The sequence below is a fragment of the Pteropus alecto genome, unplaced genomic scaffold (assembly GCF_000325575.1).
Source record: "Pteropus alecto unplaced genomic scaffold, ASM32557v1 scaffold11, whole genome shotgun sequence".
Taxonomy (NCBI): Eukaryota; Metazoa; Chordata; class Mammalia; order Chiroptera; family Pteropodidae; genus Pteropus; species Pteropus alecto.
In genome coordinates, this window is record NW_006431956.1 from 10930587 (window position 1) to 10953278 (window position 22692).

A 22692-nucleotide genomic window follows, 5' to 3' on the forward strand; every position below is an offset into this window, starting at 1 on the left:
AGGAGGGCAACAAAGTGTTCTGACCACAATTAAAAAAAAAAAAAAAAAAGCATGACCAATTTTTTGTGCACTGTGCCAGGAATCCCGGAGTGCCAATCTGAGGGCTACCCTTTCTCACAACCAAACAAGTTTTCCCATGTACACCTTCACATTTTTTCTCACACTCCTTCACAACATTTTGATTATCACTTGAATTGTATTTGACAGTGTCTCGCTGAGTCTTTCAGTTACTGAACAGAATGGAGAAATAAACTTAAAGTTCACTTATGAAAATCAAAAGGCTCTAATGCCCTTTTAGTATTCACTTGGCGCCTTGTCTCACTTTGGATTTTAAATTGCTCCTTCGCCTTACTGTATAGTCTTTATTACTCTTGTCCTGAAAAAAAAAAAATCTTCCCCTGCGTTTCAACATCATGTTTTTCTCTCCGTTACCCGGTGCTGCGGTGGGAGATCATCCACCGGGGATCTTTTCTGACCTTTTTTTCACTCTTTTAGGCTTCTGTGTTTGTTCATCTGAATTGGGTTGCCTGTCAGAGTGTATTTATAACATTCCTACAGTTATGTCTTATAGATTTTCAAGCATAATATTTTTATTGCTTTGTATTTATTTAACATTATGTCAATACTTATGCGCCCTTACTTTATTCCAAAGAGAGGTCTGCATCAAAGTTGGAAAGAAAATCTTTATCATGAAATATATTTGCTATATCTCCTTATATAGTGTGTGTGAAATGCTGATATTGCAGACGTTGTTAGCCAGGAAATAAATATACTTCATATAAATGCTCTACTTAAGGTTATTATTATTTTTTTTTTTTTTTAGACCACAGATGTCATATTAAAATGAAATAAGTGACCCTTGACGTGTTTTTTTTAGTTCCTTAAAGAGTAATTTTTCTTTGTGTGTCCATGCAACCTCACCTTGTCTGGGGCAGAGATACAAATCCAGTTTTCTGGTTAAATTAGCAGGTAATCCCTCCCGTCTATAGACCTTGCAATGATGCTTATCTGTCAAAGGAGTCTGATGGTGCCAGAAACCATCCGTTCCCAAGGGCCAACTGCAAAGACAGCTGACTCAACAGGGAAACTCCAGCGGTGGAAAACCACCATGTGACCCCTTTGTTATGTTACCTGAGATTGCATATGAGTGACAGGAATTGCATCGGATTGCGTGCACACTTCTATTCTGAAACTAGCCTAAAAGCCTCAATATAGCTGCTTCTCCCCGAGCTTTCTCCTCTTAGTAAACAGCACCGTCATCTTCTGTTCCAGCCTGTCCTGAGCTCTGTCCCACCATGTAGCTAATGAGCCACCTGGACATCGAGTCCACTTCTGAAACCCCTTTGCTGCATCTGCTTCTGGCCAACTCACTCTTCGTTTTAAGCCCATTACATCTTTCCACAGATTATTGAAATACAGTGAACTCTTCACCCTATTTCAAGTTTGATTCCTCCTTACTCACTGTCTATATTCTGCCTGAATAAACTTAAAAAAAAAAAAGTTTTAAACATAGCTGTATAAAAAATAGGTACTATAGAAACCACTGTGTGTCCAGTACCCAGATCGAGGGGGTGGGCGGAAGTGGACCCAGCTGAATTTTGCTGTGTTCCCTTCTCCAGGTATTCACCGCTCTTTTACTTTGGAGGTAAAAACTCTCCTGAGTGTGGTGTTTTGCAGAATGCTCTTCCAGTAAAGCAGATCTGGTCACGTTAATTCTCTGCTTCAGCTCTTCAATGTGTTCCCATTGCCTTATGAAAAAAAAAAAAAACTCCCCACACCTTTGCCATGGCAGCCATGGCCTCCCACAGCCTGTCCGCTGAATGTTGCTCTCCAGCCTCGTCACACGCCGTTTTCTGTGAAGGCCAGAGAATGTCCTTCTCCCTCCTTTAACCTTGATGCCCGGTGCAATCCCTCCAACATAATAAGCACTCAGTAATTGCTTACAAATTGGATGAGTACATGAACGATGGTCAGACACTGTGTTGAGACACAAACACGAAAAAGTCACAGCAGTTGTCCTCTGGAGTCTGTAACTTGTGCTAAGAGGGGAGAACAGGCTCGGGGGTGGATGTGAAAATAAACAGTTGTATCTCAGTGTGATAAGATCTATAATAGCAGCCTGGATGAACATAGGGTTGGAACACAGAAGGGTGTAATCAGGTCTTCTGCAGTTGGAGAGGATAAAAGAAGGCTTCACAGAAGAGGAGATGTTTAAATTGAAGCTTGAAAGACACTAGGATTTTTCAGGGCACAGAAGGAGGCAAGTACGTTTCAGGCAGAAGAAGCAGCATGTGCAAATTCACAAAGCCTACGGGACCTGCGGAGAGCTGAGAGCACAGGGTACAAGAGGAGGAGAGCTAGGAGACAACATTAAAGAGCCTGGCAGTGATGGGACAAAGCAGAGAAGGCTTTGTAGCTCAGTTGCAGCATTTGGAAATGAGCCACTTTCATTCTTGAAACCCAGTTTATTACTTGCATGCTGGACACTGTGCCAAGCCGAGCAGCATATACGAAGATGAATAAACTGACCTGCCTATCTTTAAAAGCTTATCTGGTGAGGAGATAAAACAAATACACAATGCATTTTTTTTTTTTTGCCACTTCAAATATAGGCATCTGTGGACTGACTAGATTCTAATGAAATCGTAGTTTTGTATAATGTTTTGCGAAGTTATTGGGCAGCAGCCGTCAACCAAGGAGCTAGTGTGTCACTCCCAACACCCATAACTGCATTTACCATGTGATTATGTTGTAGTGTCACATCTCAAAACCCCAGCATGACGGAGCCCACCTGAGGGGCTATAGTGACACATGCTCACATGATTCCTGCCTCTACCTTTTGCAGGATGGTCCGGGCTTAGTGGGGGACCTGTGCTGACCCTCCACCCAAGGTCACCAGTGAGTAAACGTTGGGGTGATTTCAGCCCCTCATTGGTGATGACTGCGGAGAACCATTCCTTTAGCTTAAAGATGATCATCTTCCTCAGTAACACATAAAAAAACATGATAACGATTATATACCATGCATACCACAGTGTATAATACCCATCAGTGTTTTCATTTAAACAGGAAGGAGAGAGCTAATGGTCATTAAATACCTGAGTAGGGCTTCTGACGATGGCAATGTATGAAAAAGGAAATGTTGGACTCCAATAAATTGTGTCTACGTCTCCCCATGCTTCCCACATCCCACATCTGTGGGAAAGTTAAAACATGATTAATTTTTATTTAAAGGGGTATTAATTTAGCACTGGTGTCTAATTGACTATAAACTAGCCCTGGTTTCATTGAGCTTTGGGCACCTATATGAGATGCACTATTATGTCACCAAGGCCAGCCTCTACCTGCAGCCACCTGGACTGCTCCACTGAAGCATCGAACAGGAACTGCAGAGGACGGCCCGGGGAAAGAAATCCTCCCACATGGTGACCCTTTTCATTCTCTGCCTTCGCAGACATAAAGTGAAATAAAATTTTTTTATTTGTTCCTTTGATTCTCATTGGTCTGAACCAGTTCCACAAAAGTGCATTTGAGATACGGGCTCTTGCTGCTCTTCTTCAAAAGCTAACCTATTAGAAAAGCAGGTTATCAATCTCTGCCTGGCTTCCATACTTGCCCAACGTCCCCCGGAAAAGGGCTCCCTTTCTACCTAAGAAGGTGATAGCATGCTCCCAACCTTTTGACAGAGATAAATGTTAAGGTGTTGAAAAAATAAATCTAAGAATCTCTTTTTATTTCCATAGGAGGCAATAACATGTAGCTGCACTTGCAAGGGCTTTTTCTATGGATGAGAGCAGTTAATCTAACAGGGGCAGAGCATTCTTCATTCTCTTTCTAAGGTTGTCCTAGAGTTGTGGTTCTGTTGCTTGCCTTTTGTTTGCTGTGTACCCTTCTCCTGTTTCCAGTATATATTGTTCTGGTCAAAAGGCACAGTAAATTGAGAAGTAAATTGAGCCACTTGTGCAAATAACATTTCCTGCTGCTTTACGTTGGTTGGATAATGAGATGTTAAGGTTTAATTGAAGTAAAAATAGTGCAAAGCATATGGAAAAATAACATCTCTAATGAAGTAGCAAGAGAAAAATGTTCAGATATCTACAGGTTGATGGCTTGAGAGAAATTTATCTATTCTTCCCTAAAATGGGTATGAATTTCCTAGAAGTAAGAAAAAATAGAAGGAAATAAGCAGAATTATTATTTTTCGCCAGTGATAGTCCATCTAAATATCTTGTAAAATATTTTTCCAATCTTATAAAATATCTTTGTTTTAGTTATTTTAGTTGCATTCTGAATTGTATGTCCTTCATGTTCTACAAACGTCAATGTATCATTTAGACATTTTTAAAAATCTAAAACATTTAAAATATATGTATATAAATGATATATATATTTAAAATGTATATCTGAGTTTATTATTTCTTCATTAAAACAATATAGATTATGTAACCAGCAGAAAAAATAAAAGATATAATGATTGAAAAGAAAAAAATTCACATTATTTACAAATGATATGATTATCAACATATAAAAGCCCTCCAAAATGTACAGATTATTAGAATTAGTTTGAGAGTTGAGCAGGATTGCCGAATGTAAAATCAATGTACAAAGTCCATTGCATTTCTAAATGTCACCACAAACTGCAGGAAAATATAATTGAAAGTAAAGTTTTCAACATTAATAGCTTCAAAAAGACTAAATAAATTGGAATAAATCTAAAAATGAAAAACATTTTGAAGAAATTAATTTTAAAAGAATGAAAGATATCTAAGAATACGTAAATAAATAAAGTTCTATACCATGATCGTAGGTAGAGAGAACCAAAATCAAAAGGAGTCAATTCCTCCTAAACTGACATAATTTTAGTGCAATTTCAGTCAAAATCTAACATTATTTTATTTTTGCATGTGCATGTATGCATATCTGGACGAATCATTTCCAAAGTTCATACGGAAGAGCACAGGACCAGGAACAGTTACTCATTCATAAAGGAGAAGACATATAATTTATGGACTCCTGATTCACCAGATGCAAACACATAGTAATAAAACATTGTGGTATCCACACCAGGGATAAACAAACTGATCATAACATAGACTATACAGAGGAGTCACATAGGCTTATGAAAATTAGACTTATGATTAAGTTGATATTGTAGGTCAGTAAGAATAGGATGAAATTTTCAAAAAATTATATTGAGCTCTTTCTATAGGAAAAAATATCAATTAACCCATATTTTATACTCTTCAAAATAGGTGGAAGAAAAAATGTGATAAGTAAATTTATAAAATACTTACAGAACAATAGAGAAGAATATATGTATAACATCAGAGTATGGAAGAATGTTTCAGACTAAGGAAGCATTATATGAATGCACAGGAAACAAAACCATAGGTAGTATTCAGAATTTATTTATGTTTTTATTTTGAAAAGCTAGAAAATGAGTCCTAGACATCAGTAAGAAAAGGGCAAAGAATTTTTCAGGCACTTGACAGAAAAGGAAACTTTAAAGGCAAATGAGTGTCTGAGAAAAATATTGAATGTCATTATTACTCTAGTAATAAGTCTTGCAATTGACTACTGCAATTAATGTAATTAAGTAATTTTAATTGAATAAATAAATAAGGCTCACAATGCAATATAATTTCACAACTACCAGATTGGCAGAAGTTAAAAGTGTGACAGTATCAAATTTTAAAAGGAATATGAAGCAATGTGAATATGTGTATAATAATGGTAGATGTGTCAGTTGGTGTAACTACTTAGAAAAACAATTTCCATCTACAGCCATACCACCCTGAACAAGCTCAGTCTCGTCTGCTCTCGGAAGCTAAGCAGGGTCAGGCCTGGTTAGTACTTGGATGGGAGACCACCTAGGAATACCAAGTGCTGTAGGCATAAAAAAAGAAAAGAAAAGAAAGAGAAAACAATTCCTCATTTACTGGTGAAGTTGCACATGTGTGTGTGTGGTATGATCTAGCCATACAGCTTCTGAGTTTATATATTAGAAAATGTTTAACATATGAGCCAGGTCATATGTAGAACTGTTTAATGGTAGTACCACTTGTAATAGCAAAAAATTGAGATAATACGAAAGTCCTCAAGAGTCTAATGGATAAATGATTTGTGGTATACTTATATAGTGGAATATGATACCAAAGTGAGAAATGAGTGGAACAGCTACTTGTACAACAGAGATTATTCAGGAATGTAGATTTAAACAGAAATAAAAACTTGAAGAAGAATACTTAAAATGCATTTGTTTTAAAGCCTTAAGCATATGCAAAGCTCATCGTCTTTAGGCATGCAAACATAGAATGTAAAAACTATAAAGATAAGGAAGAAAAAAATGATCAAAAATTTGTGATGGTGGTTAGCTCTCAAGAGGGGGAGACAGTGCATTTTAAAGGTCATATTTGTGCTTTATTATATGTTTTTTTTGTTTGGATAGTAGATAAACTGATATATTGGTGCTCATTACTTATTCATATATGCATAAGGACATATTCTCTTTATACAGTATTAATTTTATGTTTTTAAAACTTATTTTTAAAACCATTAAAATACCTATATGAACAAGTCGAAATTGGTTAAACAGCACAAAATATCCATATTTGAATGTGCATGAATGTTTCAATGTGGATTTAAGAATTTTAGAATCAAAATAGTACCTGCAAAACTCCCAATGTCAAGGAAAAACGCTTTGTCAGTATTTTGATCAAAATAAATATATTCAGTCAGATTTTTTCACAAATATAATCATGGTAGGATTATATTGGAATTAAGATCTAATTTGTGAGCTGAATAGGTAACGCTACCCAAATGCCACTCTTTTCGGTCTTGATTACTATATCCAGAATGAATATAAGTAATGCTCTGTAGTAACAGTGCTAGAAGAATATGTATTCTAATAAATCCTCCCCTGAGTCAACACTAGGAAGAGGTGATCCTAAATAAACTTGATTTTTTTGTTGTTTATTTATTTATTTATTTTTTTTAGTGTGAGAGAGAGGGTTAGGAGAGAAATATGAGGCATGGATGTGGAGAGAAGGTCTTCGGGCTTCTTTCAGTCTCTCACTGGTCTCAGTAATTACAGTGTTCTAAAGCACAGTTGCTGAATGTTAGGTCAGAAAACATATCTGTGAAAACGCATTTTTTAAAAAGTTCAGTCTAGGTGGTATTAACCAAAATATTGATGGGTCTGTGCATGCGCATCAGCAAAATGGGTAAAAACCATGCCTAAAATACTTTCAGAGGATATATGCTGGATTTTATTGTGCTTTAGACCTTTAAGATGCTCAATATGCGTTTTGTATTGATTTCTACAATCTGTGGACTGTAAGATGTGTGGTTCTCTCTCACATGCATACACAATACACAGAGATATATGTATATAAAAACGAAGCTAAATATATAAATTTCTTGTCTTAAATAGAGTAGATTTTTCTTTCAGTATCTAATGGTTTGAGTGTTCAAATTGTAGGGCATATTGAAAGTACAAAGTGCAAGGTGTAATACGCATATACATTCGGGTCGATGCCTTTTTGCGATGGCGATTTCGTCCCTCTCACTGAACACTCATCACCTTAGGAGACCAGACTGCTAAAACGTCTGAGAAAATGTAGTTCGGATCACACCTCTGACATTGTAAAAGGCACATGTCTCAGGGAGATATGGGCAGTATCAGAGAAATATGAGCCCTGCCGTAGGATGGCAGAGACCAAGGGCAGAGAGAATCAGTGCAGCTGCCGAGGGAGCCTCCACAGAGCTCTGATTTTCAAAGGATGCCGCAGCCATATGCAGATGCTCAATGTTTATATGCCGAGTGTGGAACTGCAGCTATGTTTGTGTGGTCCTTTTTCACTGATTGATGTACACAACAATTTGTTTTAACAGGGGTTAATTTTAGCCTAATTTTTTACAGAAGAAATTGCAACTCAGTGAGAGTAAGTGATGACATGAGATCCTACACCTTGTAAAAGATGAAGAACTCAAACATAGGCCTTTCCACAACACTGCAACTCCACATGGACAGAAATGCATTTGTATAAGTATATGTATATTATATGCATATTGTGTATGTATACGTGTATGTATATGTATAACTTGTGCATTATATCTGCATACATTATACTTACACCCTGTTTACATATCATCTATATATCTATCTAAATAGTGTGAAATGATGCTAGATTGGATCTATAAGTTAAATGCTAAGTCATTAAAACGCAAACCATTTGAGGCAACAATTGGGTTATTTTAGTTACTCTGGAGAAAAGAGGAAGGAACAAGCCATTGACTGTCAGCTGGTGGTGCAATGCAGACGGCTGTCTTTGAGAAAGCTAATCTCTTCTACTCCCTTTTAGCTTCTTTCCTGTCTGGATGAATGGTATTTCTCTTGCATTGAAAAGAGAAGGACAATGAAGAGATTGTCAGTACATTCACGACATTTCATGACCCAGCTTGGGTAGATTCTGATAAAACTTAGAGATGAGATTTCGCTCTCTCCTAGGAATGTCTAAACAGTGACGGAAAATAAGGAATGGAGTTGGGAAAGTATAGTTATAATTTCAAAAACGTAGGGTCAAATTTGTTTTATAAACTAGAAACTGGATAAACTACGTTTCTGGACAAAAATTCAAATGAGGTATTCTCTTGCTAAGTAATATTTTTAATTTAAATTTGCCTGGTTTTAGAAGTAAGATATGCAGCCCTCCAGATTGGTCAATAAGAACAGTAAGGTCTGATGATGAAGAAGCCACCTGAAGGTGGCCTCTCTTTACATTTGGCCAACTTCTTTCCAGGGTTGTTTCTGAACATTTAACAAAGGGATATCAGTGACAGTTTTGAAGTCTTTAGATAAGGAAGAGGCAGTTTTCATTGTTCCACGTGGTAGACAGGGGTCCCGGGTGATGGAGTGAAAGACAGCAATGCGTGAGTTCCCAACTCTAGAGAGCCTGGGTGGAAGACCAGCTGACAGTTTAGCACTGTCCAAGGTAGTTTCCAAAGGGATTATTTAGGTCCAGGTAAATGAGCGGAAACTCCAGGTCAAGCTGATATTAATAGGTCAGAAAGCCAAGTAGTTGCCTTCTAGAAAGACTGCCCACAAGGAGCAGGGTCCATGCTATTACGTGGAATTCAAAATAGAGATTTTGCAAACATGGGCACCATACCCAAAAACCAAGACTGCAGGTATTGGGACTAGCTCACATCTGTAATTTGGCTGTCATGTGTGATTCTAGCGTTTGACAGCAGGATCCCTAAATCCTCAGTGTAGGAGCAGAAGTGATTTAAAACGACCTGCCCTATTCTTCCATGTAGGAGTAAGGCTTTTGAAATATTACCAGGATCTCTCTGAATAGAGGAGTTGAACTTGATTTTCAAGTACAAAGGCGCAGTCCAATGCCTCCATGAAAAGCCATGGAGTTCTTGCATTATACAACTCCAGGGGCACCATTTACTGACCAGAACCATCTCTGGAAATCCTAGATAGTCAGAAGCATTTAGAAAGGAGGGAGGAAGGGAGTTGTCAGTAGTGACCACTAGGAATTAACATGCACTAAGAACAAGTTGCATTGATTTGTTTGAGAAACAAGATGTAAATATGTATGTTTACAATTTTTCATTATATAAAATATACTGACATATTTTACCTTGGTAGATGGTTGGAATTGTAAAGGGAAAATATTTGGTGATTGACAATATTATAGTTGCTTCCTAGGAGCCAGTGGTTAGTGAGCGCACATGAACTTCAGAAATTCTTTTTTTCTGTAACCATCTAGGTTGTACGTACAAACCAATATCCTCACAGTGAACTGTGTGGTCTACTAGCAAAGATTTTATCTAGAGGAAGCCCGTTATGTGAAACCTGTTATTGTATATTTGCAGCTGGCAGACAGTTACGTTACCAGATAACTTACCACAACTTTTAATTTTCCAGTTAACAATTGCTGCCACATATGGCTTTGTTTAAAAGGCCGACTAAATTACAAACAAGTATTTGTCTGGAAGTGGGTAGCCTATAGCATGTGAGAATGTATTATGATTCATAAAATGGTATTTGTGTAAAATGTAAGATGAATTATGCTCAAACTTCATTGGTTTGTTTCAAGCAAGTTGTCCAGTACGAATACCGAGCCATTGATAAAAACAGTAACGAAAAACAGCACTCAGTGAAATAACTCAATTCTTCATGAATAGAAATGGAACAGATCATATGTAAGGTTAATGAGGTATCCACACGAGAAATCCGTTCTCTAAATTTTTATGGATAAAAGGCCATCCATTTCAGACCTATTTGACTAATGTGTAGGAATCGTAGTTCACATGTCATGATGGTGGCAACAGTAGCACTTACACCATTGTCATTTGTCCTCTGAAAGCAGCATTTAACTGCAAATGTTCAGTGCCCTGCAGGCATAACCGCCAGCTCCGACCTTTCCTCTGCGCTCAAAAATATCCACCAAAAGATGATAAAATAGAATATTTTATAGCGCTTTACACATTAACTTTTCACAGAATGTTTCACAGGCAATTATAGCCTCTTCATGCTTCTTTTATTACAATGACACTTTCAGTTAAATAAAACAACCATTTGTAACCAATAGGAAGTTAATATTTTTACAAGGCGTTTATTTCATCGGACTGTAAGGAAAGGTATATCAAATGTAGAGCTTGGACATTAAGGCTTTATATTATCTGTTGTCTTATAGTTAGAGTCAATGGTATGCCTTAACCCAAACTGGAATAATGCAGAGAAACACATAGTATACCTTTCGGGTCTGAAACACGATTTTGAAGTCATATTGACATCGTAATGCAAATCTAATCAACTAGTATGCATTAGACAGAAAAGACTTCAGGGGCTAAAAGTGAGAGAGTTTAATGGATTGGTTGTTTTCTGCACGTTTTAATTTTAAACAGTGTTTTCAAGTGCTTTTCACGTATTAACTCATTCAATCATCACAACACCCCAATGATATCGATACCATTTCTGCTCCATTTGACAGATTAGGGAACTGAGGCACAGGGAGATCAAGTAACTTAGTCACACAGCTAAGAAGTAATTCGATTCTACCGTTAAATACAATCTCTAATCGTGTGTATCATGTGTCATTCACCTACCAATAAAAGAGTCATTTGGTGGATTGCAATAAAGGAATCTAATTTAAACCTATTTATATAATTTTCTAATTAAAATAAAGAGGCTGAAATAATACAATAAAAGTAGCGAGATTCAAAGTGACTACAACTTTGGTCATAGGTGTAGATGTTAGAATTTTCACACAAAGAATAGGTCTTTTGTTCCTCGAACTACTTGTTTAAGTATGAAATCCAGTGAAGGAGAGCATTTTAGAATTCACAGTGAATTCTAAAATATATCATGGGGAGGTCCTAAAGTTTGGAATCAGAAAACCAATTCTAGCCATGTGGCTCTGAACAAATTACCCAGCCTTATTACATGCTTCATTTAATAAATGGAAATAATAATACCATTCTTTCAAAGTATTGAAAGGGTACGGTGAAGATCATACATGAGAATAATGTCATTGGTAAAGACCTGCATAGGTATTGGTTAATTTCACTATTATCATAATAGTACTTATGGTTAATAAATACGTAATCATGGTTAATAACTATATAATGACTGAGGAGGGGCTAGTCATGTCAGAACTCGTAGCGATCGCATCCTCAAAGGACTTGATGAGTTTTACATATTTAAAAATAGATTATTCCAGCGACTAGAGACCCATCTACAGAAAGCAGCCCAAGGAGAGCCTTCCAAGTTCAAGAGCAAAGTCGTCAATGAGAGCTGAGCTCAGAACTTGACCCTAGGTTTACTAGTAAAGGCAAAAGAGAAATGCAGTGTGTTAGCTGTCATTTGAAATTCCAAAAGCAAACCGCATTTGCTTCTCTTATTTGGATCTTTCAAATGGAGGTGTCTTTCTGGGTACCAAGTTATCTGGATAATAACTACTCTTCTACAAACCTTATGACTAGATAAATGAATGCTATTTAAACTAAAAGCATGTAGTGACCAAAGGTGACATTTTATGATTAGCCCTTCAAAAGAGTACAACTAAATTACCTCAAAATATGAAAGACCCAAAAAAAAGAAAATTTTTTTTTCCTGTACGATGACACACCCGAGTCAGAGAGCTAAATGTCTAAATGGGATATCGGTCGCTATGCGTGCCTTCGAAGATTTAGGGAAGATTTATTGCATTAAAGGTCTCATTAACCTGCATAACTGGTTCTTATTCAATACTTTTAATGCTTCCCTGCTCTCAGTGGCCTGTAAAGTTTCTCTCCACTTGGATAGTAACCACTGCTGCTGAAAGGATATTTTTTAAACCTGGGATTGTGAGGAGGATTCAGGAGAGGCCATCACTGCAATCAAAAGCATTTTACTTATTGGTCACTAAGAACTAACCTAAGATATTAAAGAATTGGATTTCAATATGGCTAAGGAATACAAACAAGTATTCTCCAAATTAGCAAAATTAAATCCGTTTTGTGGAGTAGTCGTGTATTTGCATCCTCAGATTGTTTTTCATTATTCTTGGGCAGTGGTAGAAATAATAGTGATGATAGATTAATAGGATTGGGAGATGCGCTGGTGATTACAAGAGCTGTTTCGTGTTCTTAGTAGTTGTACCAATGGTAGCACTCATGGTGACACTAATTATAATTTATTTGAATGTTACAATAATAGAAGAATCATAATTGTAATTATAGCTTTTACCTCTTAAAAAATTCTTTCATGTGTTCACTCAGTTCTCTGGGAACAATTTGAGACTTCACTTTTGGTAATTGGGAAATTGTAACTGGAAAATTTTTTCCTGGTGAAAAGAAGCAGTAGTTAATGAGTCCCATGATCTGCAAACTCGGTGGTAGAGAGTGGAGAATCTCTTTTCCAAATCTATGTAGGAACATTCAGCAACAAATACAGATATACTTTTAAAATACTAACAGTAAGCATTATCTGAAATTATCTATGGTCATGCATTTTGCAACTCTTTCTTGGAATTGTTGCTGCTTTTCTTAGAGTTTTTTGGAGAATGGATTTTGTATTGATTTAAAATTATCTTACAGCCTTGAATGACTGTCCTCTTTATTTTTTAAATCAAGCAAATTGTCTTCTATTAGTACATGGAGAATATATAGAGAAATAACCATTGAAAGCTAGTGCCCTTGAAAAACATTTTCAGAGTATAATTTAATGCTTTTCTTAAAAGATCATACTTATAGAACTTTTGTATCCATTTTAGTGGTGAAATTATAAAGGCATGTTGGTGAAGATATGAGGAAAAAATAAATCATAGACCCTGAAAAATAGTTACTCTTAATTTTCATAATTTTAAAGATGATATAGAGCTTTGAACATTAAGAGTGTCTCTGAAAATCTACAGGAAATAAAAGCAATGACTGCATCACCCTATATAATATCTTTTAGTACACTGAGCTTTGTGAAGTTACAAATGTACAAAATTCTGCTCTAGGCATAGGAAATTTATTTTGAAAGTTATTGCTCATCAAATGAGAAACAAGCCATAATCAACGATTGAAATACATCCTAAAAATTTTACTAGTTAAAATATATTTTTGAAGGTGAATAGCTAGAATTCAATTTGCCTTTGATGAAAAATGAAAAGGAAGTCGAGGAAAGAAGACACTGCTAAAAGGACAAATTAATTGCAAGGTAAATAACTACAGATTTAATCCTCCAATAACTTACCTAGAAATTACAGTTGAGAATTTGAAACAATGAAGACCACAGTATGCCAATGAAAGCTTTATTCAGAACACAGACTGAGATAACAAAAGTTTTAACACTTTTACAACTTTAAATTCTACACAATTTTGTTTTTTTAAATCTTGCTTTTTTAAAATTAATCCTTTTGAAAATAGAAAAATGCTCTAGTTAACTTATGGATGCCTAAACATCACAATTGCATTGTCACAAATAATTTGCTTTGGGTTTTATTTTGTAATTTGTGTGTATATACATGCGTGTGCCCATTTACTTATATGTTCTTAATTGTGAGTTTCTTAGATTAACGTTAAAATTAGTTAGCATTCCCTGAACTGACTGTCAGACCTAAAGACATCGGAGGCAAGAAGCCAGTATAGGATTTAACAATTTGTCATGGATAATCCACCAAGTAAATAAACCCAGTGTAAATAATTGAAAGTGGGTAGGGTTGTAACATAAGAGCTATTGAAAGTTAAATCAAGAGCAAGTTCTCCATAGTAAATTCCCTCTCATCATCCAACTGCTAGAATAGGCTGGCACTGATAACTCTAGGAAGAGAGGCATTTGTGCATTATCAATGTTTTACCATCTGATATGCAAACATCCGATCTTCATCCTCTTGATAGAGTGCTCCTTTTCTATAAAGACTTGAGCCATCTGAGAAATGTGCTGGTTTTTTCATGGCTGTTTATCCTCCTTTCAACTTTGAAAATAAGGTCTAAAACATTTTCTCCATTTCAGTGATGGAGAAAGATATAAAAATATAGACATATGCATGTGTAGTTTCTAAATTGTCCTAAACTGAGATTGTAGTTTTAGAAAATGCAGTTAAACATTATGAAAATATATTTATTTGTTAAAAGGACCTGTATGTTCTGCTAGTGTTAAAATAACAAAGGATTGATAATGGCAGATCGAATGTTTGAATTACTGATAGTGCTATATTATTCACTTTTCATCCTAATAATCTCTTCCAGATTAATAGTCACTTTTCCCACAATTAAAGTTGTCCATAGTATAGATTTCTGATTTTCTGGTCTGCAAGGTGCTAATATATCAAGACATTAATTTTGTTCCCTTTTTTTTAGCTACTATGATATTTTATTTGCAAAATATGACTGCAATTGAGTTGGAGGTATTTTAATTAAAATTTTATCTGGGCTTTTTCTTAACATATTTCCACTTTTCTAATTATAGGTTTCATATATACTGGAGAAGTTGTACATCGAATGCTAACAGCCACACAATACATAGCACCTTTAATGGCAAATTTTGATCCCAGTGTATCCAGAAATTCAACAGTCAGATATTTTGATAATGGTATGTATCTGTTAGCCTATTTCTTACTGAATGGTATACCTTTAAACATCAATCATGAGATTTATGCTAATATTTTTGTAACCTGAGTTTTTTGGGGGTTTTGGTGGGGTTTTTTTTTTGTTTTTTTGTTTTTTTGTTTTTTGGTGGACTGGATTTATAAACTGATGAAAATGCTCTAAGATGACAAATTTATACTGTAACTGCTAGTATGTAGAGTAAAGTATATGGTTAGATGCTACTCATTTATTCATTCATTTGTTTATTTGTTCAACAAATGTTTATTAACACCTATCGGGCACTATAATAAATGAGTTGCTATAAATGACACCTGGAACAGAGTATATGCATTTGATGCTATTTGCAAAAAGTCCTTCCTATTAGAAAAACTAAATAAGGATAATTTGTTAGTTCTGATCTTCAAGTATAGGGAAGAGGCATAATACACAGATATTAAAATTTCAAATCTTATGAACTATATATACAATAAGACGAACATACCTTTAAAACTTATAAGGTAGTGGATGGTTAAAATACATTTAAGAAATTCAGGTTTTTCTGACTTTAAAATATGAAATAGAACCTATTAAGGTTTATCAAGTATACTGACAATAATCTATCCCTACTATTTCTTTTTGGGGACATATAAAATAAAGAAAAACCTAGATTTTGTCACTAAATATTATTTAAATCTAAATAAAAATTTAAGGTCTTGGAGACATAAATGAATTTTCATGTCTCCATCTTACTGAAGGCTCTAACTTTAGTAGAGAAAATAGGAAAAGGAGAGTTTGTTTTAGAAACTTAACTAAAGATAAAAGTACAAACTTCCAGTTATAAAATAAGTCATGGGGATTTACAGTACAGCATAGGGAATAGAGCCAGTAATATCATTATAACTATGTACAGTAACAAGTGGTTACTAAGCTTATTGTGGTGATCACTTCATAAGCTATCTAAATGTTGAATCACTATGTTGTACACCTCAAACTAACGTAATATTGTATGTCAACTATAATTAAAAATAAATTTAATTAATTATTTTTTAAGATAAAAATTTCTGTGCTCTATAGTACAAAAATAGTATTTGTTTGTCCAAGTGACAGTTTTTTCTTATAAAATAATGGAAGCATTTGAGGTGAATAAAGCTATTTCTTCTCTTATCTTACTGATCAAAGAAGAATTTTACTAGTGGGTGATATAGACCTAATGGTGCAGGAGTTTTAGGGAAATGTGATCATTTTGCTAAAAGTAATCTTCTGACCAGTGTGCTGAAGCCATTTTACAGGTCAAAATTGCAAAGAAAAAAGGAAACTAGACATACACTCTAAGAAATACATTTCAGGCAGTTTAAATAACACCAAAGTGTGTTCCAAAATTAAGTAACTGAGTGTTAGCCATTATAATAACTTCCCCCTATTACTTTAAAAGCTGTTATACTTCATCTTCACTCTTTAAAAAAAATTTATTGGGTACTAAAGCTCAAGGGTGTACAAGCAGTTATAGTATATGTGAGGTAGAACCACAACCAGAAACTTATCTAAAACTTATTGCGTGACCTACCAGACAGAATCAACTTAGTAAACAGGAAGTGATTTGATGAAAGTTGATTATTTTCCAAGCTCTATCACTTACTAGGTGATGTTGGGGATATTTACTCATAGGCACAGGATTCTGACGACCACATTTTTATATTATTAGCATCAAAATCATAAAACATTAAATAATTCTCTCTCTCCATATACTGTCTCATATACTATGTGGTAGCTCTTAATATTTGAATTTTATCTTTATTTGAATGATTTGTAAAAATTAATGCATGCCACTCCAACTGGACACTAAATTCTGTGAAATGAAGACTATGACTCTAAGAAATCATTTTATCTTAAGTGCCTGGCACAGGAACTCATACACAGTAAGTCTCCCATAATTATTCAATGAATGAGTAAATGAAAAAATTAAATATGTAAGATAAGATTTTAACTGAGAATTGTAGAAGTTGTAACACTTAAGAATTGATGTATTTTACTTCATTGAAATATCTTCTGTGTAATGACCAATGGCAATTGCTGTGTTTTAGTAAATGAATGAAGTACTTTTTAATATTATAAGGCTCTTCACAAAGTCCTTTTGTACAAGAGTAACTTACTGAAATATGTCCAACTTTGATTGGTTAGGATCATTGAAAGAATGATTAAGGATGGGAAATTCAACATTTTAACAAAGCAAAACTTCTTTAGAGGAGACAGTAGCAGTAGAGAAAATTTCTAAGATAGTATTTCTGTAAGTATTAAATCAATAGACTTTAAAAATGTCATGATGCTTCCAAATGTTATAGGTAGCTTATAGGACTACTGAAGTCTGAGTCACAGATTATTAATGCACAAAAGCTAGAAAAGTTATAAAAATAAATCCTTTACTAGAAAAATAATTTGAATAGCAAATTTTAAAGTATAATTCTTAGTAATGATCAAAAGCTCGATACATATAAAAACTCTACATTTTTATACCCTCCACTACATTTTATGTGATAGTTACAACTTTTTTTTGTAGTGTATTCATTAAATTATTGTAGTTACAGTTTTTATGCTTTTGTCTCTTAACCTTTATACTGAAGTCATAAGTGATTTCCCCACCACCATTATGATATTATAGTATTCTGAAATTAACTCTATATTTACCTTTATCATTGAGTTTTATAGTTTCTTAAAATGCCTGTTACTAATTAACATGCTTCTATTTCAGTTTGAAGAACTCCTTTTTAACATTTCCTATAAGGCTGCTTTAGTGGTGAAGGACTCCTTCAGCTTTTGTTTGTCTGGAAAACTATCTCTCCTTCAATTCTGAAGGATGACTTTGCCTGGTCAAGTACTCTTGGTTGGCACTTTAAATATCTCATCCCACTCCCTCTAACCTTCAAAATATCTGCTGAAAATCTATTGACAGTCTTACGTGGATTCCCTTATAAGTAACAGATTGGCTTCTCTTGCTGCTTTTAGGATTATTTCTTTGTCTTTAACTTCTGATAAATTACTTATAATACATTTCCATGTGAGTCTCTTTTGATTCATCTTGTTTGGTATTTTTGGACTTCCTGGATCTGGATGTCTGATATTTTTTTCCTCTGGGTTAGAGAAATTTTCAGTCATTATTTCTTTAAATAAACTTCCTGCCTCTTTCCTTCTTCTCTTTCTGAGATTCTTATAATGTGAATATTGGTCCACTTGATGGTGTCCTATATGTCTCTTAGGCTATTTTTACTCCTTTTCGTTCTTTTTGCCCCTCTGATTTGATGCATTCCACTGCCCTGTCTTCAAGAGCAGTGATTCTATCTTCTACTTCATCTAGCCTGCTGTCGAACCCCTCTATTAAAATTTTCAGGTCAGTTGCTGTATACGTCAGCTCTCTGATTTATATTTAGTAGTTTTTCATATTTTCTTTCTTTGCTAAAATTCTCACTTTGCTCATGCATTGCTCTTCTGATGTCAGTAAGCATCTTTATAACTTATTTTAAACTCATTTGGATAAATCACTTACCCCTGTTTCATTAAGATCGGTTTCTGGAGCTTTGTCTTATTCTTTTGTTTCGAACATATTCCCTTGTTTCTTCATTTTTCTTGACTCTGTATTGATTTCTGTACATTAGGTAAAAGAGCTACATCTTCAACTCTGGTCATTGTGGTCTTATATAGGACCCAAATCTCATCAGTACCTCAGCTAAAGTTCCTGGTTGTCTCTCAAACCTCTGTGATTGACTAAGCCACCACCTTTGTTTTTGATGGCTCCCAGTAGTTGAGAGTGTCCCAAGACCCATCCGTGTCCTAAGGGGAGGATTTCAGTCAGCACCTGTTTGCAGGCTGATTCGTGGCCAGACCCTCAGGCCACAGCTGGGAAAGTATGCTGTCACACCCCGTCTAGGGAGAAACTGGGAAAGGGGCATTTTTGCCTGCTCTCTCTGCACTGAATCTTGGAGGATAGCCATGGGGAGGTGCTCCTGCACCGATGTTAAAACTACTTCTTTGCTTGCTATAATCTGTGACTTACAAATGCAAGCCCTGTTGATTATCAGAGCAAGGTAGTTTACCTGCCTAAACTTCAAGGGCAGCCGTAAAAGTTGGGATACTACAAGTGGAGACAAGCTCCTTCTAGATAGATACTGGCAACTTGGTTTTGTTGGAGCAAGAGGGAGAGAGGGTGGGGGAAGTGCCCACCGGCGCCTTCAAGCTCTGGGGAGGATGACAGTCAGTACCCAGATGACTGCTAATTAGGTGCCTGACCGTCAGGCAGCAGCTTGTAAAATATGCAGTCACACCTCTTCCAGGGGAAGAATGAGAGATGGGCATTTTCACCTGCTCCATCTCTGATGATCCCTAGGGAATATCCATAAGCTCAAGGTTATGCCCAATAGCGATTGATTCTTTGTCTGCTGCAGTCTTGTGGGACTCATGAAAACAAATTCCACTGTCTATCACAAAGACCATCTGGGGGCCTGTCCCTCAGCTGGTACCATGAAAACTGGGTGCCAGACATGTGTGTAAGGTGCTTCCACAGAGATGCTGGTGACCTGGTGCTATGGTTGGAGTGAGCCAAAAGGAAGAAGGGGACAGTGGATAAGAGCCCACGGGCTCTTTTGGACTCCAGAGAGGACACAGTCAGCACCTAAATGCATGCAATTTCCATGTGGGTATTTTCTCAGTTGCCCATTGCATAGCAGTCACTCAGCTAGGTTCTGGATTTTTCTCAGAGGAAATTGTTTCGTGTGTAGCTATACATTCAGTGTGTCCACGTGAGGAGAGAAATTCAGGAGCCTTTTAGGTTGCCACCAAAAGCTTTAAGTTATAGTCAAAAGCAGAGTAAATACAGTATTCTGTTCCGCACCAATCATTTTGTACAGGGATTAACTCAGGAACAGTCAGGTGGGAGAAATGAGTATGGCAAGGGGTGTGGAGCTTCCAGCACCTCCGCATCTTCACTAACCCAGAAGCTCCATGTCGTGCATTCTTTTTCTTCCTGTCATACATTCTTGATTTTTTTTTTCTTTTTTAATAAGACATTTACCAACCTGGGAAATAAGTCATGCTCTTTTAGTCTGTGAGTCTCATTTTCTATGCAACATTTTTTGGCAATGTGATTTTTTCACCAAACAGAAAATCTAACACTTAGAGCCAAGCAAAAGTCTTAGCTGCTCATTTGTTTTCTTAAAAAAAAAAAAGAGAGAGAGAGAGAATAAACAATGTCAGTTAAAACAAATGTCTGAATTCTCATTGGTGGCTATTAAACTGCGTTTCAGTTTATATTTCACATTAATTAAACAATGTCAATTAAAACAAATGTCTGGATTCTCGTTGGTGGTATTAAACTGCGTTTCAGTTTATATTTCACATTAATAGTTTTATAGTAAACACTGGCAGATTGACTCATCAGAATATGAATATATAGCACTGAAAATTTATACTTATGGACTTCAAGGAGGCTTTAGAAATTGTAGCCTGGGGCTCTTTGAGGTACCTTGCCGTCTCCTCGAAGCTATACAACAAAGACAGAAATGCAGACATTGTAAATCAAAGAAGAATATTTCCAATAATGTTAAAAGAACTTCTTCAGTGTGGAAGAGTATAATTCTAAGTATGGAAGAGATAGAGTCACTTGTTTAAGTGACTCTAGCTTTCTGAATATGTTCTTTCTTTCTCAGTATTTATCAATGTATTTGAAATTCATTCAATTCACTTGGGCTGCATTTTGAAAGCAGCTCATAGAAATTTAAGCAGACAGTACCCATTAACATTAATGGGCTTCCTAAGGCAAAATTCCCCCCACATACTGGGCTCAGTGTTAACCTCAGTGTGAGGTTAGATCTTACCAAATATTTAGAGAATACTCAATTCTTTAACAATATTCTAAATGCTGTTTCAATAACAGAATTCCAGTTAACCATATAAAAATTCAAGCAGTACAACTGCTAGATTTGAAGGCTAGTTGCATGTTTTTGTGAAGGCTCCCATCGGAATTGATTGATATGTTTTTCTCATTGCATTTCTTCCATTCTGATGGGGTTTATAGGCACAGCACTTGTTGTTCAGTGGGACCACGTACATCTTCAGGATAATTACAACCTGGGAAGCTTCACGTTCCAGGCAACCCTGCTCATGGACGGACGCATTATCTTTGGATACAAGGAAGTAAGTAATGTTTTGGTGATTTCCTTCCCCCTTGACCTTGACCTCTTATCTGTTCTTTCCTTCAAGTGTCAGGAAAGGAATACTTTATAGTCATGAATCTCAAATAATTTTCTCACTTCTTGGTTTCTTTTGCTTCATAAAATAATGTTTTTAATCTACTGGGTAAAATTGATTGGTAATTCTTTGAAAGGCTCATTTTGTTTTGTATTCTGCTGTCATTGGCATTATGATCTATGAATTTTATAAAATTAATGAATAATTGTATTCTAGTGATATTATAATGAAATAACTCTAAGAAAAAATATTTCCAGTTTAGAATGTTATTGTTTATAGATATGTTTTTGTTTGTTTGTTTTTCCCTTTTCAATTTCCGTAAATTTTTTGGTTCTATCTCCAAAAGTATTAGTAAGCGTGAAAATTCATACGGCTCAATGACCCAGTACTAAAAGCGTTACAGGACAGCCTTTCATCAGTGGTCATTGCAAGCTGACAGGAAAGATTAATTGGAAATCTAAGTGACAGGAAGAACAAGGGAATTTAAACTTATGGTTTATGTTACCGAACTGACAAAGTAGACAATGGAAACTTACTAAATCGTAGCCTTAAATTTACAGAATGTCTAGATTAGAATAATAGCATGTTTGATTTAAAACTCTTTTGATAATGTAATAAAGATCTGTTAGATAACCTTAACTTTTGGGGAAGAAAACAAAGCATATATGAATTAAGTTCCAGGAACAGCAGATGCGATGTTTTAGGCAGTCGCTAGGCATGAGAGAAATTCTGACAATGTGTATTGATAAAGGGGACTATTAACCCATGGATTGATAGGTATTTATAATCATACTGGCTTGATATTTATTTTCAAGTGAAGGATTATTTTTCCTTAGGAAATGAATCCCTGACTACTAAGAGGATGTTGACAATTTTAAAAGGATCCACTTTGGTCAGGACTTCTGAAATTTATCTTTTCTGTAAAGTGATGGATAATTATATTTTTATTAAATAAGTCAGCTGTTGGAAATCTTATAACTAGGCTCGATATGTCCACTTCTTTGAAGAATTCTTCTGTGTGTAATTAATTATTTACTTGGAGAAATAATATAAATAGAATATATTATATACAGGATCTGTTGCGCTTGGTGTTTCTTTATCCAGAGCTATGTTTTGATATCATAGCCTGCAGTATTCTTAAATCACACTCTCTGGAAACTGAGAGAATGTCACTCAAAGGAACTTATTCATTTCAAGTTTTCATTACAATCTAGTGTGCTACTGAGACTGCAGAGTGATGTTATGGAATGTTAGTTTTCAACAATTTTAACCAACAGTGGTAAAGTTTCTGGAAAGACACAGGGTCAGTAAGTCTAGAGTCTTAAACCTCACTAACTGTAGTCTTTGTCAAAACAGAGGTTTGTGTTCTTATTGTGGTCTCTCTCTCTA

At 35.5% G+C, this 22692-nt stretch overlaps 1 protein-coding gene and 1 pseudogene across 2 annotated transcripts in view; both read left to right on the forward strand.

The window, feature by feature from the left end:
* PLXDC2 (plexin domain containing 2) overlaps positions 1-22692 on the forward strand; it is a 366773-nt gene that overhangs the window by 237316 nt on the left and 106765 nt on the right. For both annotated transcript variants that reach the window (XM_015585588.2, XM_025043487.1), the window contains exons 5-6: positions 14951-15073; positions 21131-21249. In XM_015585588.2, coding sequence (XP_015441074.1) covers positions 14951-15073; positions 21131-21249 — 242 coding nt within the window. The remainder of the gene's footprint in view (positions 1-14950; positions 15074-21130; positions 21250-22692) is intronic.
* LOC112475672 lies at positions 5777-5895 on the forward strand (annotated as a pseudogene).